This window comes from Sceloporus undulatus, chromosome 1 (genome assembly GCF_019175285.1).
Source record: "Sceloporus undulatus isolate JIND9_A2432 ecotype Alabama chromosome 1, SceUnd_v1.1, whole genome shotgun sequence".
Classification (NCBI taxonomy): Eukaryota; Metazoa; Chordata; class Lepidosauria; order Squamata; family Phrynosomatidae; genus Sceloporus; species Sceloporus undulatus.
The window spans coordinates 212,831,931-212,858,366 of record NC_056522.1 but is presented as its reverse complement, the minus strand read 5'-3'; the positions used below and the strand labels follow the sequence as shown (position 1 = coordinate 212,858,366).

The 26,436-nt window shown below is 40.2% G+C and overlaps 1 protein-coding gene across 2 annotated transcripts in view; it reads right to left on the bottom strand.

The window, feature by feature from the left end:
• COBLL1 (cordon-bleu WH2 repeat protein like 1) overlaps positions 1-26,332 on the bottom strand; it is a 115,627-nt gene extending 89,295 nt beyond the window's left edge. For both annotated transcript variants that reach the window (XM_042461205.1, XM_042461223.1), the window contains exon 1: positions 26,141-26,332. In XM_042461205.1, coding sequence (XP_042317139.1) covers positions 26,141-26,175 — 35 coding nt within the window. In that variant the 5' untranslated portion in view covers positions 26,176-26,332. The remainder of the gene's footprint in view (positions 1-26,140) is intronic.
• Positions 26,333-26,436: the final 104 nt, after the last annotated feature.

The window sequence follows — 26,436 nt, the reverse complement described above, 5'->3', positions numbered from 1 at the left end:
GAGAGGAAGGTTTTAGTAGTGTATTGAAGCAGGAGAACAAACGCTGCGGACGCCTCTCATTAGCGCATGATTAGTGTTATCTCATTAGTGTTCCCTCTTCTTTCTAGTTTCTAACAATCAATTCAGTCAGATTCAACCACTATAAAACAAACAGTAACTTTTATTGAGAAACGTACAAAAATAAAGTATCGTACATAAGTTAGCCTCAAGCTCAGTATTGTTACATTAAAATCAGACACTTGGGAGGCTTTAACCTTTCTAACTGTCCACCATTAGAGACATATCTCTGTGTCAGTTCCTCAGATACACCACCGACCAGACCAGACCAGACTCCTACAACTGAAAAACTTTAGTTTTTCTCTCCGTGAGCCCCCTCCCATCAAAACACAACTGGGCTGGGTTTTACACCTGTGCTGTCTATTGCCTGACAACCAGCCATCAAGCTTTACTTCACCTCAAAACTAGCTAGCTTACAAGGCCACTTTGTCTCAGCTACTTACTATGATATTGGATATGCTATCAAATACAATGCTTTTTGTCAACTGACTACAGTACATTTAGCCGTCTGCCATCAAATTTCAATGGGCAAACCACAATGGAAGAAAACACCTGAAGAGCACTGGGAGACTGCAAAACAGAAGTTGGACCAGTACATGGCCATAATCCCTGGTGTAGGCAATTCCCAGCAAAATGGATCAAGTGGCCTAACTGCATTGTGGCTCAATGGCCTCACCTGCCCATAATCTGCAGCAAACCTTACATTTGCTCACTCTCCACAGCTCCCTCCTCCCTGTGGGAGAGTTTTGAAGTTTACATGTCTGTTTTAGATTAACTGCAACTTGCTAGCAAAGCAAGATAAACTATGGGTATTTTTAACTATGGCTTCTTGAAACAGACCAACTTCAAATTATTATTTATGGAGGTTGATTGTTTCAATAAGCCATAATTAAAAATAACCACTGTTTATTCTGATACAGACTAAATGACAAAATAAACCTAATCAAAAGCAGGAGGGCAAACCTGTCTACTCCTTGAGGCTGTGCCACAGAAAGGCAGGAGAGCATCAGCCCACTCAGGAGTCATTGCAAATTCATCCTTGCAATGATATAACACTTTGTGTAAATGTGGCCCTCCCAGATGTCATTGGTGTCCAATTTCCACCATTCCTAACAATTGATTATGCTGGCTCTATGGCTGCTGGGTCTTGTAGCCCAAGTGGTACGATTCCCACTCCATGTGTAATTGCATCCAATGCAAGTGAGCCCCTAAATTGCTAGCATTTGTCACTACAGCAGAAAAACAACCTACAGAAGTTTTTAAATGTTCTGGGAGGAGTAAAATGGCTCTTAGAACAATAATTTCCAAATGTTCGACTTCAGTATTAGTTAGTCTGCTCAGGACCCTCATAAACCTATGGTTTGTAAAGGATTTAGGGATACAGTATATTCTATGGCACCCAGTCGTTTTGTGCAGTCATGTCCAGCCTGATTAGCATCTTGTGTGAACAGATTGCTAGCACTCAACCCAATACCACCCTCCAGCTGCACATTGCATTAATAGTACTGTGCAATTAAATTAGTCTAGCACTCAAGACCTCTTTCCTCTGAACAGACAGAGAACCATTGCTTTAAAATGGAATTAAGCGCCAGCATTCTACACTGACTACTTAGTTACATGTGCATAACTAAGTACTGGCTCCTGGCCTGATACTACCAGCCGACTTTAGTAGACAACAGAGAAACTGGAAGTCTGATCAGAGTGCAAGGAGGGTGACATTTCAGCCCCTTTCCACCAGCAAGTGAGGCTGTGACAAGGAATTGCAACATGGTCCTGCTTCTGATTGTTGCAGCCTCACTTGCTGGGACAAGGGTTGGAAACATCCTCCTATTTGTGCCATGATCTCCTTCACCTGATTCAATTGCTCGCTGTTAAGGTGGGCCAAGGGCCATTTGTGTACTCCTCCTGAATATAAAGCAGTTATAGATCTATAACTTTAGTTACATTACTCTACCTTCATCTCTGTAACTCTGGGTCATGAATCTATAACTACAATATAGAATACCAGCTAAGACTTTAAACCTTTTTCAACCAAACTTTATTAGCAAGGACACTGCATACTTCACTTTTCATAATGTTTGCAAGGCTACATATGTTAGCATACCTAATGCAAAAAATAAGAACATGAACACCCACATGCTCCTGAGCGAAGAAACAATTTGCACCATACTACAGATAACAGATCTGTTCTGCTTGGCTACTTTTGCAGTAAACAACTTGTATGACATTTGCAAATAACTTAGAGACCATGCAACAATTATGCTAAGCAATGGGAAGGTACTCAGAAACTCCTTTTCCTCCTTTAATTATCTGAGTTAACTCTATGTTTGTAAAACATCTGTCAATGATCTGAAATGAAATTACAAAACTATGGAAGTCCATGTAGCAACAACCCAGGCAAAAATATCTACACACTCTCTGCACTACAGGATGAACCTGTTGCAAATTTCTGAACTTGAAATTGCAATGATCCATGCTCATTTAAATGTTGGATGATTTAATGACCTTACATGCAAAAAGTATATCTTCAACAGATTTTGCAAAGGCCACCTCATGGCCCCATTCACACTAAGGAAATAACCCAGTGTAAAACCGGGTTATTTCCACAACATTCCCACTGGGGGTGGGAGTGGCAAAATCCATTTAACCCAGTATATTTGACACTGGGTCCATAAGCACATCTTTTTTAAAGAGCTCCAACAACCCACATCTTTGGTAGTGTGAGCAATGAATGAATGGATGAATGAAAGAATGAAAGTTTATTTCTAGACCGCTATTCCTTAGAGATCATAGCGGTTTACAAAATTTAACATCAAAAGACAATACAAAGTGAAAGCCCATAACCCGACAATAAAAAACCCATACGTACCACTTAAAAACAATACAACAAGCTGTTGAATCAATTCAGATCATGCTGCATCATTCCTAGAAATGGAGGCACCTCCCTTTTAAACCAAAAAGATGCCAAGTGTGAATGGCAACAGGGTTAAAATGCCACAGAGAGATTTGGAAACAGAAAATGTACCGAGAACACTGATCTGATATTGCATCACTGTGGAGATCTGATCTCCACTGGACAAAAAAGTAAGTGTGAATGGCCCCCCCCCCATATTTTCTAAAGAGAACATAAATTTGATACAAAGGATTTACCTTCTTATATCTTTTCTCATACCACAAAGAATCGTATGTGCTCAGTAAATATTGTGATGTGAGACAATGTGTCTGCTTTGTCCTACACAGATCTGATATCCATTCACTGTCTTACAGAATGCATCCTGCTATGTGGAACAAACCCCAGCATAAAGAGCAGGGGCAGGGGTGTGATATCTGGCTTTACAAAAACTGGTCCACAGATTTTAAGACAAAAAAAACACTTAATGAATAACTCCACTCAAAATGGCAACAGAATTGTTATATGTGGAACCACATAACCATCTCTTCTGTTGAATCTGCTGGTTTTATATTGACTTATAAACCACACCTAAAATGGGTATGTACTTTTTGCATCATATAGGCATGTGTACACCCTTTTCCCTCACAGTTTCTTTCTCCACACACAGGTATGGTCACTATAATTTTATACACACACACACACACACACACACACACACATTCTAAATGCGAACATCCATAAACATATACATTATATTGAACATATAAAGTGTTTTACATGCTTTCCATCCTTCATTCATACATCTTCAGGACACATGGAAGACATTCACATATGGTATAATAAAGTATAGTGCTTTTCTCAGGCATATTACACAGGCCTCCAAAACTGAGGAGGGTCTTAAAAACTTTTTTTAAAAATGTATGCTGATTTTATAGGAATTTGGTTTCTAAATCCAAAAATCACTAGGTTTGCTCCCATCATATACTTTTTTACATATTGCTTTGACGTTTCTATGTTTAAATGCATAAAATGATCCTTCAAAAGTAAGAAAGTGGTTAAGGTCTTGTAATAGACTTTTAAAACACTTTAATTCTCTGCTCTGAAACACAAAAATCTATTTAAAAGGACCAAAATAAGCACACTGGAACATCAGTATCCACACTTAATCAAAGCTAAGTAACAACTGAATTAATTTTTTAAAAAAAACAAGCTTGTGAAAGAACTGTGTGTGGTGCAACATTTTTATTGTGTTTTTTTTTAATTCAGCACCCAAAAATACAATAAAAACAGCTACAATATTGAAAAAAAGTTTTTAATTACAGGCAAAATCTCTTCCAGATAACAGTGAGAGCATTTTTATTGCTCTCATTGTGTTTTTAAATGATTTTATATTAAAAGTATTGATGTTTTCACATGATCATTTAATTGTTTTTTATTATCAGGTTTTAAGTAAAAAAAATTGTTTTAATTCATGCTGTGAACTGCCTTAGGTCCCAGGAGAAAGACAGGATATAAAATAAATAAATTCTCCACACAGCTGTTTAAACAAGGGTTGGTTCCAGTTTAGGGTGCTCATGACACCTAAATTATCAGGTAAGCAAACCTTTCTAGAATAACACCTATACTTAAGTCCGAAGAATAAGGACTGGAACATCACCAATCCAGTTCTTCCCCTACTTAACTAAGAATAACGTTAAACATTCTTGGGGATGGTCTGAATGAACATTTCAGGGCCCTTACAGATTCTAACTGCAAAAAGATCTTCTAATTCTGTTACTCCTTACTGTAAGAAGATATCATCTGCTATCAAATACACAAGACTGTTTTTCCAAAATTAACAGGCTATGGCTCAAGAAGGTATAAGTCTTAGATGAAGATGACCCATGTCTTCCCCAAGGAAGGGGCATTAATTCAAAGTTATATGACAGCAAGCTAATTCTGTGTAAGTAGCAGCCTGTACTAGAACTGGATCTCGAAAAGGAGAGGGAAAACTGACTTTACTCGCTGCAGATCCTCTGACACTTAAAGATAAAGGTAAAGGTTTCGCCTTGACATGCATGTCTAGTAGTAACCAACACTTACTGGTTTCCAAAACCATCTATTGGAGATCAGGGAACTCTTGGGACTATTGCTTTTTGAACCCTTCTTCTTTTATGCTCAGCCTATATGTTTATGAGAGAGGATGTATGGTTGCTGGTGTGTCTCTGTGTGCGTGCAGATATGAGAGAGTGAGAGAAAACACATGTGTGCACACAAATACGATCCAATACAGGGAGAGGCAAGATATAAATTATTATTATTATTATTATTATTATTATTATTATTAAATAAGCCTCATATAACAGAAATACAGTCAAGACTCCAGTGACATTCTAATAAAACTAGTACTGTATATACTCAACGATAAGTCAATCTCATGTATAAATTGAGGGCAAGTTTTGGGACCAAAATTATGGATTTTGATATGACCCGTGGAAAAGTCAAGGACAAAACTTATGGGCATCTAACAAACGATGTAAAGGATGAATCAAAGAAAAACAATGCCAAAGAACTTACAAAATTACAGCAGGCATAACTGTTTGTGCTCATACCAAAGGCTGGATGGATGAGAAAATAGAGGGGGGGGGGCTTTCAGTGATTCCAGGGCAGATGGCACTCTTGCCTTTCACCAGGGTTCTTTTTTTAAATGAAAGTTAAAGTACAGTACTTACATTGACCCATGGATGTTGACTCAGGTTTTTTGGGTCAATTTTGACATAAATTTCAAGACTTATAGATGAGTATATACAGTAAGTGTTGGGTCCCCTAAATATCTTACTGCCCAAAAGTGAGCTACATCTGTGCAAAAACATTACAAGGAATGTTTGTTAACCTGTGTCTGAATTATGATTACATTGAGGTATGGTTAAAATATAATAGTTACATAACTTAATATACATTATACGTTTGGAGACATGGCACTTGAGTATTTCTTTGCATCATAGATTTTACTGCACTCAGACACCTGGATGTGGCTTCGGCCCTGATGATCCATCTCTCTGAGAGTGAGAAATGGAATTCTGGATTTATAAGGTACTGTAGCTCCTTTCCACCATAATGACAGCTACTACAAGCACGCTAACAGTGAGAGAACAGACTACAGCACCATAATGCTGCCACACATACAAAGTTAGTATCTCCCATTGAATTCTGCAGGAAAAAGTACATGTCATACTGACAAAGCACCTCTCTGATACAGGAACAAAATATACAATCAATCCAGTGGATTATGTTTCACAGGACTTCCATTCATTTTCTAATAAATTCTTCCCTTGAGTATTATATCTCACTTTGGGTTGTGGATTCTATGAGGATTAAGACAGATAGGATTTTGAAGCAGCTCCTACCAATGAAGATGGTTGTCATGGCTAAATGCTGCAATGAAAAAGGAATTCAAGGAGCTGTGGTACATACTAAAAATACCAATAGAACTCTCATAGAGATTTCCGAAGCAAGGTAACCAAAGTTACGTTACAGTAATTAGAGTCAACAATAAGCACATCCAAAAACATGAAGAGTATGCTGTGTTGTGATATGACAGCAATGCTAATTAGGGTTATGCTATGTACATTTTATTAACAACTATATAAAAACTATATTACAACAGTATTTTAAAATAATTGTTGCTTTTTATAACAGCTGTCCAATATACTAAGATTTTTTTTAAAAAAATTGCCCCAGAGAGTATTAGTATTCCTTCACATTGTATTTCTATGTGTGAACATATAGTACTTTGTTTACATTGCTTAAAAATAAAAGTAGCATGCATTTGCTAATATCAATTGTTTGAAGTCACTCTGAGACTTTTGACAGTTCAATGCCATAACCCAGATTGGCTTGTGCTTCCACACTAGGGAGAAAACAAGTAACTGATCACATTCATTTTCTCTGCTTCATTGATAAGCTGCTTTGAAAAGGACAGCTGAAGAATTTCAGGCCCCCAGGGGTCCCTCATCCAGCCATGAGTTTCCTATCAATAACCAGAGACAGGAGATTGGTCAAAGCCCAACAAAACTGTTGTATGGAACTGAGCTCTGCTCTTACTAATCAAAGTGGGAGGTTAGTCAAATTTGTAGCAAAGGCTCCTTCCCCAGAAAACTGGACCACTGTTCAAAATGACACACACACAAGTGTTTCCAAGGCCCAGTTGAGGACAGGCATTCTTCTGTACATGTGGTACCTGTAATGAAACATCTGTTCTTGCAATGAAAAAGTTTTCTTCTGTGCTGTTTAACATCTCCTTTCCCACTTTCATACTACCATGGCCCACTCTGATCCGTTCTGGAAAAAAGCACTTTGTCATCCCAAACACAGGTAGCAATCATGGCATTTGCTTCCTCCATTAGCTGCCCATCTCACTGAAAATATAAAAGAACCAATAACTAGAAAACTAAGGCTGTATTTCACACTGCAGAAATAATCCAGTTGTTTGACACCACTTTAACTAAGTGGCTCAATGCTATAGAATTCTGGGAACTGTAGTTTTGTGAGAAATTGAGCCTTCTCTGTCAGAGAGCTCTGGTGCAACAACAAACTACAATTCCCAAGATTCCATAGCACTGAGCAATGGCAGTTAAAGTGGTGTCAAACTGGATTATTCCTACACTGTGGATATAGCCTAAGATAAAACAATACTACTTGCCACTTGGATTGTTCTAGCTCCAGCTAGTCCATCCCCCTAACTGCAGAGACCACTGTAGAATTATTAAGAAATGGTTTGTGTCTTCCAGTTTCTCTTATTCTTATTTAAATTGCAGAACAATATAGGGATGGATTCTGATAAAAAAAAAAGAGTTAAAGAGTTAAAAAGAGAAGGAATGGTAGAGATTACAAAACTATCAAAAATATATTTATTAAAAGTAAACAACTGATCCACCATATATAAAAGGAAACTTTGGTATCCCCTTTATGCTTGTGGTACTGTTCTTTTATGACAATGTCTCTGGAAGGTACAGTAATTCACACGTGCATGTTTATAGTTCGCTATGAATCACCCAGTTTGTTAACAGCTAAATGTGGGAACTGCCTCCATCAAATAAATAAATAAATTGATCAGAGTCTGAATATCTGTCACAATGATTTTTAACAACTACTTCTTACATTCAGGTCATCACTAGGCTCATCCTAGGTTGCGTTATTCTATATGATTAGCTAATACTTCATTTTACAGTTTCATTGGGGGAAAATCATCCAGCAGCTGAACCTGCTCCTATTTATAAGAGAAAACCAAGGGCCCACATGGCTGAGTGGTACAGTATTCAGAGCATCCACTCCCCCTTGTTAATAATATAAGCATTCTTAAGATGCACCACTGTTGCCAAAAAAGAAAGAAAAAATAGTCACAGAGTCTACATCCTAAGTACATAAACAAAATGGAACTGCATCTTAAATTAACTATAGTCAGGTTTCTAATTTCATCAAGACAGAATTTGGTTAAATCATCAGGCTAGAACAGAATTTTTTAATGCTCAGTATTTTAAGGAATGTCAGAGCATGACTATTCTTAATCTAACACAGAACAAGCATTGTTCACCCATTTCTGGGGCTGGTTCAAAGAAGTCTTAAAAAAAAAAAGACTGAGCCACGTTTCCCATACTAACATAAGTAATTATATTCTCAGGACTGCAGTGGGCAAAGATTATTCTCTCCCTCTCTTTCTTGATATCAATAGCATTGGCTTCATAATATTTGCCCCATTCTCTTGCCAAACAGCTCATGTTGTCTAACTGGATTTGCAATTTTAGGTTCATGGATTTGCTAATGGTTATTCATTTTATTCTAATATGTATTAATTCAGCATTTCTAGTCCAACTGGAAGCTACTATTTTTCTGTTATCCTTTAAGTGGTTTTGAAATGTTGATATTATCTAATAATTATAAACTGACTAACTGTATGCTTAATTATGCTTTGATGTTCTGATTAATCATTATTATTTTTAATTTGTTTTATACCCTGCTCTTCCTTGTAAGAGCACTGGAAAGCAAAAATTCTGACATTTAAAAAAAACTATTACAAGTGATATTACAAGCCTATGATCACAGATCTAAAACCACAGATGACACATATCTAAAGCTATACAAATTTAAAATAATAAATTAGATATACAGTATCTGCCAAAATCCTTCCAAATGCACTACATTTCCTCGGTGGTGGGACTGCATGCTCCTGTGAGGCAAGACACTATGCTGACACACCTCTGATGTCAAACAGGCTTTTGCTGAGGAATCAGACATGTGCCAGCAGCGGGGTGGAGGTGAGGTATAATACAGGCCAAGTATCTCTCAGAAACAATGGCAGTGGCACTGTACTTAGCACTACTGCAAAGGAGGCATAGTAAAGTCCTCTTGAATGTTTTTTATCATGACAACCATATGATTAGACAATCCAAATTGAAACAAAAGATGAATCTTCTAGTTCAGATGGCACTCAATGAGTGCAGAGGACAACTACGAGTAGCATTGTGCTCAGGGTGCAACTAGATCCATGCCAAAAGGACATTTAGTCATTCACGTGTTCGGTGGTAAAAGGAAAGTCCAAAGCTGCACAATGCGTATTATAGAAAGATGGAATGTAAGAAGCATAAATCAAAAGATGCCAGAAACAGTAAAACAAGAAATGTTTTGGTATCCACTGTGGTTTGGTTCCAGGACCCCCTGTAGATACAAAAATCTGTGAATACGCAAGTACCATTATATTCAATTGCATAGTAAAATTGTATTCCTTATATAAAGTAGGGAAATTGAGCCTTGCTCTTTGGGATTATTTTTTAATAATATTTTCAAGATGTGGATGCAAAATCTCTGGATACAGAGGGCACTGCATAACCACTGGAATATTAGGGGTGAGTGAGCTAAAGTGCACAGGAATAGGGCATTTTGGGGTTTATCGCACAGGCCCTGAGAACAGGAGGTGGCATAGAATGCATCTTACTGCACAGGAGAACGCTGCCGCCGCCGGAAATTCCCATCGCATTCCGGATGCGTTCCCCAGGGGGCGATTTTCAGGAATGGTTTAGAAAATCCTGAAAATCACCTCCTCTAGGAGCATCCAAAATGCGATGGTAACTTCCGGTGGCAGCAGCAGCATTCTCCTGTGTGGTAAGATGTGGTCTATGCTGCCTCCCGTTGCCATCACGCCCCCTTTTGTAACATCACAGGCCCACTCCAGGACCTGTGTGATAAACGCCTTTGAGTCGTATAATTAGTTTCCTAAGTACAGTATTTCACTCAGGAAATGGAAATCTAAGAAGAAATGGAGTACAGTAGCATTAATAATGAAGAGAAATGTAGTAAAACAAGTTAAAGGCTACAATGCAAGGTCAGATCAAATAATATCAAGCCTCCTAACCACAGTTCAAGTTTATGCTCCATTCTTTCTTCAAAAAACAAACAGAGAGAAAACTCTTCAAGCAGTTAAAGATAGACAAAAAGCAAAAATAAAAGGTGACAGAAATAGAGTCAGAACCCTGAATGCAAGTATTGAGTGAATTGTGATCAGAGACAAGGAGATCTACTATAATAGTCAATGCAGAGAAACAGAAGATGACACCTCTTCTACATGATCTAAAAAAATCAAGGGGAAATTTAAACCAAGAATGGGGATGTTCTATGACCAGCAAGGAAAAACATTACATGACCAAGTGGAAATAAAAAGATGACGGAAAAAATAAATGGAAGAACTATATAAAAGAGATGAAAGGATGACAGATTAATTCAAGAAAGAACCATCTGAAAATGAACCTATAGTTTTAGAAAGTGAAGTGGAAGCTATACTCAGAGGACTTGGGAGAAATAAATCACCAGGGACAGATGGTGTACCAATAGATATTCAAGCTATACAGACAGAATCTACTCTAATTCTAATCAAAATCTGTCAGCAAATATGGAAAACAAAATAATGGCTCACAGGTTGGAAACACTCGATATACATTTCAATGCCTAAGAAAGGGGACATCAGGGATTGCAGTAACCACAAGACCACTGCATTAATTTCTCATGAAAGCAAAGAGGTGCTCAAAATTCTACAGTAAAGAATCTGACTATATATGGTGCGAGAAATACCAGATGTCCAAACTGGGTTCAGGAAAGGAAGAGACACTAGGAATTATGTTGCACCCAAAAAAACCTCAAAAGAAAACCAGCCACTGCTTTATAGATTATAGCAAAGCCTTTGATTGTATAGCTCAGTGATGGTGAACCTTTTACTGACCAAGTGCCCAAACTGCAACCCAGACCCCACTTATTTATTGCAAAGTGCCACATCCCTCTGGCTTTCAAGTAGGAAACTCTGGCAAACTCTGTGCTAGGGTGACAGCATGTGTGCCCACAGAGAGGGCTCTGAGTGCCACCTCTGGCACGCGTGCCATAGGTTCGCCATCACTGGTATAGCTCATGAAAAACCATGGATCACGCTTAAAGAAATAGGTGTGTCACAATATTTGATTGTCCTGATGTGTAACCCCAACTGCAAGCCAAAAGGTTGTGAGTTCAATTCCAGGGGCTCCAAGGTCCACTCAGCCTTGCATCCCTCCATAGGTCACTAAAATGAGTACCCAGATTGTTGAGGGCAATTAGCTCACACATTGTAAACCATTCAGAGAGTGTTAGTTCAATGTTAAATGGTATAGAAATGTACTTGCTATTGCTCTATTCAGGACAAGAGGCTCTCATCAGGACAAAATGGAGAAATGGAATGGTTTCCAACTGGCAAGGGCAATGCTGCATTTTATCACCCTATCCGTTTAACTTGTACGTTGAACATACTCTTACAAAAAACAGAATAAGACTTAGAGGAAGGACATATGAAAACTGGAGGAAGGAACATCAACAATTTAAGATGTGCAGATGACACCATGCTACCAGCAGATAATAGCAAAGACTTAGAATGATTATTGAAAAAGTCAAGGAAAAAAGTACGAAGGCAGGTTTACAGTTTAACATTAAGAAAATAAAAAATAATGGCCATCGGTTATTTATATAACTCTAAAGTAGATGATGAAGAAAATGAAATAGTTCAAGATTTGGCTCAGTCATTAATCAGAAGAGAGACTGCAGTCAAGAAATCAGAAGACTAGACTTGGAAGGGCAGCTATGAAGAAACCAGACCAGTGGTTCTCAATCTTTTCTTTATTAGGGATCCCCTTTAAATATGTTTTGTTGCTGCAGACACCCAAGATTTAACTCAAGATTTAAAAGCATATTAATTAAATAATATCTGAACACTGAACCATTAACAGTTACACACCATCTGTTAAACGTTTACTCAGCCCCTGTGGGTGGTGGAAGACTTTTTCCCTGCTTCCTCCTGCCAGTCTGTAGCTGGGGCAGACAGGACAATGCGCAGGCCCAGCTAGCCAGCCACTGCCTTGACTCCTGCCATGTGGCCACTCCACTGTGAGGAGTAGTGGACTGAATGGCCTTCAAGCCTTTGCAGACCCTGTGGTCACTGCAGCCCCCTGAAGATTCCCAGATCACAGGTTAAGAACCACTGGCCAAGAAAAGATTCTTGACATATAACTAAATGTGAAAGTTAGGATTATCCTTGCAAATGTCTTTCCAGTTTTTATGTATGGTTGTGAAATATGGACAGTGAAGAAAGCTGATTTTGGAGGGGGGGAGTCAACTCATTTGAAATGCTATGCTAGATAAAAGTTCTGAGAATACTGTGGACTACTAAAAAGGCAATAAACAGGTCCTAGAGCAAATCAAGGCTGAATTCTCCCTAGAAGCCAAGAAAACTAAACTGAGACCACTGTACTTTGGACATACCATGAAAATAGATGACAAATGTCAACATTGTCTGGTAAAGTAGAAGGTAGAAGGACTAGAGGAAGACCACACTCCAGATGAAAAGATTCAATCAAGAAAACCACAAAGCCAAGTTGATAACACAGCAATCTTGAGGTCTCCCATTCATGGAGTTGCCAAAAATCAAAACTGACTTGCTGGCAGTTAACAACAATCTGCCAATATACAATAAAAGCAATACAAACCAGTTAATATGCTTTGCTACTTCCATGAAAACCTATACAAAATGGATTATTTTTTTTAAAAATTGTGTCTGAAAGGAAAAAAATATGGAGGGCAACACTACTGGATTTTAATTGATGGAAATATTATCCAGTGTTATAAATAAAATGGATATGGAGAGTAAAATGGATATGGGGACAGGGTTTTGGGGAAAGGAGAGGTGAAAAATACAAGTATAACAAGGCCACACAGAAGGCAATAAGCAACACTCAAGATTGTCACTGGCTTTATACTACTGGTGTTTTTATGTGTATCCATATATCCCAAGAAGGGCTGCTTTGAAGAATGTCATCTTCTGCCATGTTTTGTCCCCCTTCGTAATGCCACAAATCCCTCTACAGTTCTTGTTCACAAGAGCCAAATAACAGTGAATATGCCTCAGTGTTATTCACAATGGCCTGTTACAGACAGCCAAAATAAAGCTGCTTCGAGTCACAGTGGAGGTATGGTGTTTCAATGATGCATGCGTCCTAAAAGTCCAGAAGCCACACCAAAGCCATGCTCCAGTCTGGAGTGTGGCTTTGGTGCAGCTTCTGGACTCTTAGGACGCACGCATCATTGAAACACCATACCTCCACTGTGACTCGAAGCAGCTTTATTTTGGCTGTCTGTAACAGGCCAATAGTTGTTTCCTGCATTTTAATTATTTAGAGGGGAGGAGGAGGAGAAAAACAATAGATGTATTACTCAGCAGTGTTTAGTTAGTCTCAGCAATTTGCTGAAACTTGTTTTTGCATAATTCCAAGTGAAGGGTGAAAAGTTCTGCTACACTCACCCAAAATAACCAGCACATCATTTTTCATCATATTCAGCAGATGATATACATTCAGGTTCCCTAGGATAATACTTTTCAGACAGAGATTGACTCTTCCCATAATCTTTGAAGATACTACCCACCATGCACAAAGAAAGCAAATACTAAGGTCTCCATAAATACCATTGGCATGCAGCCACTACTGTATGAATGACATAAAACTGTCTATGTCCTTTCAAGTCATCAGTCAACTTATGACAATACTGTACCATGAATTCAGAGGATTTTCTTAAACAACAAAATACTCAGGGTGTTTACTTACACCAAAAACATTAATCTGTGTTTCCTTTTGGGTGTGCTCTCTCATGGTTTATTGCAGCTTTATTTTTATGACTGGCATATTCAGACATGCTAGAAAAAGATACCAAAATACCTTCAAGACACCAAATTATACGACAGCTATCCCAAGTTACCACACATGAAGAAATTCACCAGCCTACCTTTCATGGGACGGACTGAACTGGACTGACTATGGCAGTGTACCAAAAATAAGGATGCATTTAATATTAGGATTTCTGGAAGACTGCTAAAAACAACCCTATGCCTTTGTGTTTCCAATACTGCTTTGTGTAGAATCAGACAGATTTTTCTTTCTCTGTGCCAATAGTGCTTACTGGTCACAGAACTCCAAAGGAACCAATAATATGTGATGCGCAGATTCCTCATCATCAGCATAGCATTTTGATATCAAACAGGGAGATTCCTCACTGTGACTTTTGACCAAGAGTGTATCTACACTACACAACCATACCAATCTAATACTATTTTAACGCATGTCTCCATCCTGTGCAATCTTCCAATCTGTAGTTTTGTGAGGTTTTTAGCATCCTGTGCTCTAGTCCAGTTCTTTGAACTACAGAATTATGAGCTCTAGTAGCAACATAAAAATACCTTCTTAAACTACATATTCCAGGATTCCACAGAATGGACACACTTCTCAAAAAGCAGTACAATAGTTTTGCAGCATCAAGTACAGAGCAAGGTGATGCCAAGTAGAATGCAGCTAGAAAATAAGAGCAGGTGCCTAAGACTCCTGAGGCAGGGAAAAGAATAGGGCTAAGACACTATTGCTAATATTCCCAAGGTTATAAACAGGCAGGAAAATTGGAAAGGACTTTCTGAGGAGTAGAAGGCTGGTTCCCAAGCATTTATGACTTCAGCTAATATAAAATAAAGTGATTAGATTATCCTATTTCAGATCATGCTTGCACTCTGTCTCCCTCTTTCCCTCAAACAGATCTTCAATTTTCCCATGCATGAAAAGTGGCGCTAGAATTCCTCTTTATTCACAAAATAATGATGCAATTATCGTGACTTTACATGACAATTGTGCGATAGTGACGGTAGCATCCCACTATGCTCCCGTCACTTTTCCCCATGCAAAAATCTCCAATCACACACAATCCCTATCTTTGTTTCAGCTTCTAATAGTGCATTATCCATCCATCTTGGGCAAAGTTCTTAACTGATCCATCCATTCCCTCCATATGTACACATTATCCTCCCACACACTTTTAAACTTCACTGAAAAAATTCCCCAACCCCCTAGATCTCCCTTGATCTGTTTCCCACAGCAACACTCTCCGGTGGTGAAAGGCTACATCAGCAACACTGAAGATATTTCAAACATGCTATGATGATTACTGGCAAGGCCTGGGCACAGCAAGACTGAAAAGAATCACAACAGTGCTGCATTATAGGACTTGCTGGCACTAGCTTAAGTTCAGAACTAGTAAGTGGTACTACCAATGGCATTTTCTGCTTGGGATCATGTCAGCACCCCCATAAAATTGAAGGGAAGAAAACACTATATTAGATTTTGAAATGCCCCACTTTGAACAATTAGTTAATTTCAGCAGAGCAATGTTCACAGAGAATATGCAAACATTACAGTGTGTTTCTTATGCATAGCAGCATGCTTTTGAAGAGTCAAGATAGTATTATTTGGAGGGGAGGAATGTCAAGAGCTAAGAGCTAATTCTTTTTAAAAGACTCTTGGCATTCATCTTAAATCAGGACTCAGGAACTAGTAGCCTCCTAGATGTTGCTAAACTCTAATCCCAACCAAGCCATAGCTAGCCTAGTTTATAGTGTTCCATCAACATCTGGAGGGCCAAAGGTTCACCACCGCTAACTTGGCAATTGTGATCCCACCTCAGGAAAATGTTTTCATTTTGCAGTACAATGTGAATTCTGTATCTGCAGGCCCATGTTTCACGTACCAGTGTCCAAAAATATATGTTCTCTCTCGATATTTTCTAGGACCTCCAGCATGATTCTATGGTATGTTTCCTGTGGAGGCCATTCATTTCAATAGGGTTCACGATTAACTGCAGTTTGATATTTCCAAGATAATTCCAGGAACATGTCTCCCATGGATATGAGAGTCATATTATATCCCTTTTTTCTCTTTCACCTTTGGGCCAAGCAGTGCATTTTACAGTATTATACACTTCTATACCAGGTTTTTTGATACTTTAATATTTACTATCATTACATTTTAATGCTGTCCTTCTTTCTAAATATTCATGGTAAAATAAAGATTCTGTCACTTTTATTTTTCTCATAACAATGCCCCTGTGTGATGGGTCAGTTGGCTTTATGGTTTATTGGGGTTTATAGAACACCAGTTATTATGGTTTGTAGGACCCACCAATCTTGGGCCAGAAGGGAACCCAACACTTCAACCACTTCCCTGACTTTCAGTGTCATACACCCCAGTTTACAGAACAGGACTGATTTTCTGGGCAACATTCAAGCAGAAAGGACACCAAGAAAAATATTCCTAGCAGCTGTCTCACAGGAGTAAAACTCTCTGTTTCATGAGACAGGCCAAAGCTCATGTAAGTTTCAGAAATCTTCGAAGTATCCTTTTGTGTTTGCTTTTTTATGATCATCATAGCACTGAATTGTATTTCCAAGCTGCCCATCTTAAAAGCTCAGTAAAATAAGCAATTCCCCCCAACCAAATACTTAGGATAGCAGAATGAAATTCTATCTCCCTGCCAAAAAAATTAACTGCTTGAGCTACACTGGCAAAATGCTTGAGCTACAAAAGTCAGCTCAAATGCCAAGTCTTCCAAAAGATGCTCAGGCTTTGGCAAGATTTCAATGGGAGTTCCTTAAATAAGGGCCACATAATCTTCCATCCAAGCTCTGCCAATGTTCTCAGCAGCATTTTCTTACATTACATTACAGCTCTTACATACCCACACCCACTTTATATTTAACTAAGCGTGCTTTCCTGTCTGTGATCACCTCTTTAATACCATCTGTTTTCACTGGATAATAATAAGGCTATAAGGAAATAATGGTCTCTAAAATGATGAAGAGGACCCTGGGAAACTTTATCTGAACTGTGAAATCTAATAGATGGCAGCACCTCCATACAGATATGCAAACATATAAAGTGAAGCTCAATGAATTAATGACACAAAAGACACGTTTTCTTCCTATTGTTGGTGAGGCAATATTTCAAGTACAACACAAATTTATTTTCTAAATTCACACATACTTCCAAGCCCACTCCTAGAACCTGTTCATTTGTTGTGTGCTTTCAAGATATTTCCAATTTATGGTAACCTTAAAGCAAACCTATTATGGGGATTCCTTGGCAAGATTTGATCAGAGGAGGTTTGCCATCACTTTCCCCTGAGGTTAAGACAGTATCCTTACTCAAGGTCACCCAGTGGGTTTCATGGCCGAGCTGGGAATCAAACCCTGGTCTCCAGAGACATAGTTCAACACTAAAACCACTACACCACACTGTTTCAATTAATACATCCTTATGGTGTGGTTCAGAACTGCTGTGAAACAAGATCAGCTGTACTGTGAAGGTGTTCCATCAACATAATAGTGATGTTAGATGTAATGTAGAACACATGGCTGCCTCTACAATGGCACCCCTATGCCACTTCCCCCTCTCTTCTCTTATCAGTGTGTGTATGTATGTGCTTTCCAGTAACCTATCATACCAAACACATAAATTTCATAGAGTTTTATTAGACATGGAATAGTCAGAGGTGGGTCTGTCAACTCCTTCCTCTGAAATGTAGCCTCCAGTACCTGTTATTTGTTGGCAATCTCCCATCTAAGTACTAACCAGGGCTAGCTAACCAACTTAGCTTCCATGATCATATGATCTGGTGTCTTTAGGGTACAGTATTTAGGTAAGCCAGTACTATCCAGTAAACTGAACTGTGTGATTTGATTTCTCTACTGTCTCAGATCCTTCTCTCATGCACCAGAGAAGAGATAAATGGCAAGAAATGCTGAAACTCACAATACAGTGACAGCATGTCACGCATTTTGGTTCAGCAAATGCAGAGCAAGTGAAGATACAATACTATTGCTCTCCTCCATAACTTACCGTAACTGCAGCCTTAGTAGATTCTTTTTTTATGCATATCCTTATTTTATTTCAAGTTAACTGCTTTCCACCAGTGAGGGATTTAAAAGCTGTATTTATTTTTTATTGGGTTATTTATTCATTCACTGAGGAAATTACTAATACAAACACTGTCCTTTTGGGAGATTACACAATCTTTCCAATAACCTCATTCAGATAAGAAGTCATGGGAAGTGCTGTGTTGCAAAAAATGTTTCAGTGGATCAAATTTACTCATCAAATTCCTACACACACATACTCACTGCCCCCCCCCCCAAAATACAAAACAAAACAGTAAAACTGTGGCTAAGATAAATACCAGTAGCTTGACAAGAGTCCAGGGGAAAAAACTTCCATTGCTTACTTATGACTTAACCAGTCAACAGTGCTGAATCACTTGATTTTACATACTGGTGATATTCTTTTGGAACCACAGTGTTGTTGTTTTTCCAGTCACTTTGACAGCAGCAGGCCTAAATACACTAAACACCCTAAATACATCAGATCCTGTCTGATCTTCAAAGCTATGCAGAGTCAGTCCTGATTAGTACTTGGATGGGAGACCGCCAATGAAAAATGAGATGTTGTAGGTTATATTTCAAAGAAAGGAACTGGCAAAACAACCTCTGAAATCCATGAGGTCACTGTAAGCTGACAGGCAACTTGAAAGCTTGTACATGCATGACAGCCACAAACAAATGGAAAAGTAACATTGAACTGAAGGCAATAAGCTTACAAATTTTCAATTACATCTATTTCAACAATTTTTATAGGAAGGAATGTATCACTATTTCTAAGAAGGGAGGGAGGGAGGGAGGGAGGGAGGGAGAACATTGTTAATTAATAAAATCAACAATTATGCTAAATGGTCCAAAACACAACGCAGAAATAATCCCGTTTGATACTCTTTTAACTGCCCTGGCTCAATGCTAGGAAATTCTGGGAACTGTAGTTTTGTGAGACATTTAGCCTTCTCTGTTAGAGAGCTCTGGTGCCACAATAAACTACAATTCCCAGGATTCCTTAGCACTGAGCAAGGGCACTTAAACTGGTCTCAAACTGGATTATTTCTGCAGTGTGTTTTGGACCAATGAGGATTTTCTGACTTCATCCACATAAACCTATGTAAGGGAATAACCCTAAAAGTAGTAATGTAAGGGACTGAATGTATTCGACCTAAAGGACACAAAAGCACCATACAGTGTGCCCTTGCTATCTGCAGGGGATCCATCCCCCCCTCCCCAACAGCAGATAGCAAAAAAAACTTAAGCCCCATTCTTTTCAATCAGCGCAAGTTGCACCACCACATGCACCCACTGAAAAAGCCAGGGCTTTTTCCTCAGTCAATATCTATTCTCCTGTTTGTACACAACATATGAAGCTACCTTCTACTAGTATACAGTACTGGCCCATCTAACTCACTAACTTGACAGCAGTTCCAGTAGGGCTTGGAATAGGAGTCTTTCTCAGACCTACCCAGTGATGCTGGCACTTCACATAAGGACTTTCTGCATGAAATGGATGTGCTCTACCACTGGGTTGCAGCCTTCCATGAAGCAATGTCTCCATTGATTTTGCCTCTATTCATGTGGCCCTCATATCATGGCAAAACGTAATTGGCCAGTTCAGGTTGAGTGTCCCTTACCCAAAATGCTTGGGACCAGAAGTATTTTGCATTTTGGGATTCTTTTTTTTTCTTCAGATTTTGGAATATTTGCATATACAAAATGAGATAAATTCATTTATGTTTCATATACACCTTATACACATAGCTTGAAGATAATTTTATACACAAAATTTTAAAAATAATTTTGTGCATGAAACAAAGTTTGTTTACCCTGAACCATCAGAAAGAAAAATATCACTATTTCAGCCAGCTAGCCAGCCAGCCAGCCAGCCACACACACACAACTTTGGATATTGGAACATTTTGGATTTCAGAATTCCAGATAAGGGAGACTGAATCTGTATTCTACAACTGCAGAAAAAAAGGCTGGAGGCAAGGAATGATAAGCCCATAATGTTGCAATTACAAACATTAAACACACCTTTGAGAGTTCATCCTCTTCACATTTATCAGAATTTCATGAAGAGGGATGCCGTAAACCACACAGATGGTTACATAGACAAGCAGTGACTCTTCATAGTTTTACAGACATTTTTCGTCATCTCTACCTTGTGAACTTGGAGCCTGGAATTGCACTCCCCCCCCCCCCACATCCCCCAAAGCCTGAAACACAACACACCTCAGTAGGTCTAAATGTACTGTGGCTGCCACTGGGTCACATTATAAGCAACAATGTTTGTACAGTATAAGTATCTATAAAAGAAATTATTACAATGACTGCCTAATTTATTAATAAATTATCATTACCATTTTCACTGCTCAGACATTGCTCTTGCTGTACATCCATTTAAGTTCTCCTTGGGGGCACTTCTGTCTCCATCCCAGTTGACTACCAAACACAGTAATGTGTGCAAAAGAAAATAAAAAGACCCCCAGCACACCAACACCACCCTGTGAATTTCATGAATACTGCATAACCTGTACATTAAGTCAAAACACCCCAAACACCAAGTTGGATGAAATTCATTTAGCCATTTACATATGATGCAGCAAAAATCAAGAAAAGGAATGTTTTAAATTAGGCTGTAACCTAATAGGTTAAATTATAGGCGTACCTTCTGAGCCCAAAATATAATCTGAAATAATAAGATGAATGAGACTGTGGAAAAACAGGGGCTCATTCACACTACATAATTATTGCTTTATTATTCCATGTCTTGTGGTTCCATTCTATGGAACCCTGGGGTTTGTAGTTTGATCTGTGCCTTGATGCTCAGGTTTTGGCAATTGCCAGGAGTGCATTTGTACAGCTAAAACTAGGGAGCCAGCTGCATCATTCCTGGAAGTGGCAGATCTAGCTAAATGCACATGCCTTGATTATAGCTCATTTGGATTACTGTAATATACTCTATGTGGGACTGCCTTTAGAAGCAGTTCTGAAATTGCATGTCCAAATGCTGCAGGCAGTCTGCTGACCAGGACTGGTTACAGGAACACATAACTCTCATGTTGCATGCAGCAAGTTCATTGGCAACCAGTCTGTTTACAGTCATAATTCAAAGTACTGGTTATGATCTTAAAGCCTTACACAACCAGGGGCCAGACTATCTGAAAGACTGTATCTCCTTCTCTGAGACTATCTGACTTTTAAGATCTTCATGGGAAGATTTTCTGCCTATTCAGAAACCACCACAGGTGCATTTAGTGAGGACAAGGAAGAAAGCCTTCCTAGTTGTGGAATTCCTTCCCAGAGGAGGCTCAGTTGACCCCCTGTCTACCTGCAGGCAAAAACCCTACTAGATAAATAGAAAGGACTAGACACTGGACAGCCAGAGTTCGAATCCTGGTTCAGCCATAGAAACCCACTGGGTGATCTTAGGCAAATCACACTCTTTCAATCTCAGAGGATGGCAATGGCAAGTCCCTTTTGAAGAAATTTGCCAGGAAAACCCTATGATAGGTCCGCTTTAAAGCTGCCATAAGTCAGAATCAACTTTAAGGCACACATTTAAAACAATAACTGGTTCTTAACTTACTGTGGCTAAAGGATATTTTAAAGGGGTGGTGATGATAGGCTTTTCCCCTTTTACTGTATTTTTGTGTTTTAATGTGTTTTGAACTACTTTAATTTTAGTGTTTTTAATAGAAAAGCTTATTTTATAGGTTTTAGATGTGTTTTAATTTTATGCGAGCTGCCAATAGAGAGGCAGGATATAAAATGAACGAATAAATAAATAAATAGGCAAGCAGGAGGGGAGGGAATGCACAAATTGCTGAGGAAGGAGGGGAATATACATGTATCACAATTAAGGTACCAGTCAGTTTCAATGACAGTCAGTTTCATGAATACTCCTATTCTTCCTCCTGAGATGTTCAGAGTGATCTTACATGTGGTTCACAGGTAGTCCACCATCTAAGCAGACCTTCATCATTCCCTGCACCTAGTTCTGTTCAATCACATCCTGTATATTCACACTGTTCATTACAATCACTGGCTCTGTTCTGTTCTCCAAGGCACAGAACATGCTTTTTGTATTATTGTCTTATTTTTATTTACTCATCACCATTATTATTATAGGGCAGGGAGCATGTGAACACTTAATTTGTTCTTTTCCTATTACAGAATGTCTACTCACTGTGTTTCAGCATGGGCAATTGACAATAACCAGACACAGCTGCCTCTTTCCAGCTTCTCGTTCTGGCTCTCATATTTCCTACAAAATGCTTCAACTAATCCAGACAACTTAGAAATATTCCTTCTAGACAATTAAAACTTTTGGAAACTTCATAACCCAAACAGGTTTCCTGCCTCTATTACAAAAAATAATAATAGATTAACATACAAAGATATGAAATGAACAGGTTCTGGCCTGTTGTTTTAAAAAAAAAATCCAATCACATTCTACAAGAAAACGCAGACATTCCACCTACAAATTCTTTTGTCTTCCCAGTACACCTGCACAGAAACACCACACAAAAGACTGGTTAGTTTATTTCCAGTGCAGTACACTAAAAGCGGCCGCCTTTTAGTGTGGTGTTGGGGGGGGGGGGAGGCCCCAGGAGCTCCATAGCCCAGCTACAATGTCCCTGGTTTTTCAGACTCAGAAGTTAAAGTAACAAGGCCTGGCACCTGAGTTTGTCATTCAGTATTTTCAGACTGTCTGGCTATCATGTGCTGAACTACCTGTTCTTTGTTTTGTGTACACAAATACTGAGTACAATCAGCACACTTGTTAACTCTTCAGATACAGCCTCTTCAGAGGAGGAAGTAAATGAGACTGGAGCCACAGGACTTATCCAGGCCATCAAAACATGTCCCAAATGCTTTCCCCCCTTCTGCAGCATACCCCTAAATCCTATGCAAATAGTGCTACATTCCATTCCCACGTTATACAAGGGGTGGAACAACCTCATTGTAAAGTGGATGTGCCTCACATATGCAAGGAGTAAACCTGGAATCAGTAACGCAAAACAGCAGGACACTTGGAAGGAACAACAACAAAGAAACCCCTAAGTGGGCTTTCCAGTTGGGAAGAAGAAACCTTGCCATGGTGTAGTGGTTTGAGCTATGGACTGTGACTATGGAGATCAGAGTTCGAGTCCCCACTCGGCCATAGAAATTCACTGGGTGACCTTGGATGAGTCACACTCTCAGCTCCATTACAGATTTGCTTTAGGGTCATAAGTTAGAAATGATGTGAAGGCACACAACAACAACAACAACAACAACAACAACAACAACAACCTTGCTGCTGTAGGTGAATTTTTAAAGCAGTAAGCCTTTGCATGCCTATTTGGATGCCGTGTCATACCAAACACAACCAGAAATTACTTCTGGACAACTATACAGTACAAAGAATTTTTCTATAAAAAGCATTACGTTTAAATGCTTTAGTAAAGCAACTAAGTACTCACCCCCAAGTTTAATAATACAAGCACAGGTGTGCTTGTATGGAACACATAATAATGGCACTACATATACAGTCCAGTAAATGCAACCCTATACTTCTCAGTACTCACTGTTGCAATGAAGGGGAGGAGGGTTGAGGAGCAAGTATCCCCAGTGATCAAATACAGCAAGTATTCTGATAAATGCAATGGAGCTGCAATTCAAGTGACACTTGAAGTCAAGATCATTGGATCCCATTCAAAACAAAAAACATTTCTATACTTAACTGGCATATAGCCTAAACTATGAATTGTCTACAAACCCTCACAACTGAAGTAATTTGATCTCTGCTTTCTGCATTTTTATGATACTCAGATATACACCTCCAGGACCTTATGAGCTTGTTTTCCTAGAAGTAACAAATGTGCTCCAAGTTCAAAGATCAAGTGCATGTAAGGTGGCAGGTTGTTTTTTCAAATGTAACAACTACACCATCTTTATTAGAAGCACAAGTTTCCCCGCCATAAATATCCCACATGCTTTCCTGTTAGAGAAACAGATTTCCTCTTGACTGTATGTCTCATTTTCCATCCACACACATGTTAACAGAGGTTTCCAAACTTTGTGCAGAATCCTAAATGTTCCCAAATATTGCCTTTCAAATACCTCAGCCCAATCATCTCTTTGCAAAACTGAGCTGAACTAACCTGCCTTTCCAAATCCATGTTGACCTTTCAGAAACTAGACAGGATGTTTGCAAAGGTGCATTATTCCCCTGGGCATCTCCAAAGTAGCTTCGCTTTACTTTTAATTATGGATTTCCTCCACCCATACTTTTTGCATCTGGCCCTGCTAAAGGGGGAGGGAGGGAGGGAATCATTGCATTTCATACCAGGGTGGGCACCCATTATTTTAGGGCTTACAAAACACATAAAGAGAAAAACCTGGCAGAATAAGCCTGAAATTCTATGCACATCTCCTAAGGAGTGAGCACCACTGAATCCAGTTGGACTTACTTCCAAAGAAATAATGAATTCAAAAATAAACATTTGTTGTTTCATGTTTTATGCCTCCTCAGTGACCCATGCGGCCCGATTTTCTACATGCTTGCTCCGCACTTAAAAGCCCCATTAGAGTGCAAAGGAGTTTATGCTGGGTCCCAAGCAAGTGTGCATAAAAATGGGAAGACCGCACTTGCAAACAAAAACTACAGATGCTTGAGCCAGTGCAGTGCAGTGTGTTGGACTACGACTCTGGAGTCTAGGGTTTGAATCCCTGCTTGGCCATGCAAACCCACTGGGTGACCTTGGGCAAGTCACACTTTCTCAGCCTCAGAGGAAAGCAATGGCAAACACACACACACCCAAAGAAACTTGCCAAGAAAACCCCAGGGTTGCCTTTAGTGTTGCTATAAGTCAGAAATGATCTGAGGGCACACAACAACAACAACAACAACAACAACAACAACAAGCACTTTGGCTGGGCAGAATCCCCTTCCCCTTGAACTGAGCTCTCTGCTCCACTGGAATTCAAAGCATCCAGGTCAGCTGGGGAGAATCCAAAAGCATGCCCTGCCAAAGGCAAAAGGATGGCCCCACCAAGGAAACTTGTCCCACTTTCAGCAGAAAGGCTCTTCTTTCCTGCAAACCTCTCCAGCTCCCCCCTCCAGCCCTTTCCTCCATCAATGAAACTCAAGTACTGTAAAACGTTGGTTGCTGCTGTTGTTGTTGTTGTTGTGTGCCTTCAAGTCCTTTCTGAGGGGTTTTCTTTCAGAGGGCGGTTTGCCCGTGCCATCTTCTGAGGCTGAGAGAGTGTGCCTGGCCCAAGGGGGTTTCCATGGCCGAGCAGGGACTCGAACCCGGGTCTCCAGGATCCAACCCTGAGAGCCCTCCACCACACACTGGCTCTGCTCCATCAAACTCCCAACAGGTTTCTGGCGACCAGAGAGAGGGAAAAGAAGGGGCTGCTCAAGGCGCCCGTGGCTGGCAAAGGGCCCTGGCTGCCTCTGGGGCTGGCAGGGAAGAAAAAGCCCCCTCCCCCCCAAAGCGGGGCTCCTCCTTTCCCGGGCCCCTTCCCCCCCCCCCCCCCCCTCCTCCTCTCCAGGAGGAATCCCAAAAGGTCCTCCGTTTGGAGCAGGGCTAGAAGGAGCCCGGATTGACCTCCCCAGTCTAGAGGGGGTTTGTGGGCCTTTCCTCTGGTCCTCCATTTTGCGACCCCCCCCCTCTTGCGAGGGGAACATGGATGGGGCAGAAGAAAAAAGAAATGGAGGGCCCAAGGAAAGCTCCACGCAGCCCCATAGAATGAGAAATGTCAGCAGGCATGCTTCTTGGAGGGCCTTTTGGAGGACAGGTCCTGCTGGGAAAGGAAGAGGAAGGCGAGACAGGGATGGCCTGGGGCCCCAGAGCAACTCCAAGAGGCCGAGGGGGCAGCGGTGGGGCAGGGAGGAGGGCGCTGCTGGGGCTTACCCGGGGGGCGGGAGGCGGGCCTGGCCCTCCATCATCCTGCCTCTCCTCGGGCGGGAGGGGGGCTTCTGGTCCTCTGCTGGAGCCCCCAAGGGCAGAGGGCGCCTCCTCCTGGCCTTCGTCCTCCTCCACACCTGGCAGCGGAGAGAGGGGCTCAGAGGGCTCTCCTGCTGCCCCGAGAGAGGGGCCGCCTTCTTCTCCCTCTTCTTCCCCGAAGGCAGGCAGGCAGGCAGGCGGGCGCTCCTTGGCTCCGGGCCCCGCGCTCGCTCGCTCGCTCCCTCGCCCGCCTTCCCCACTCC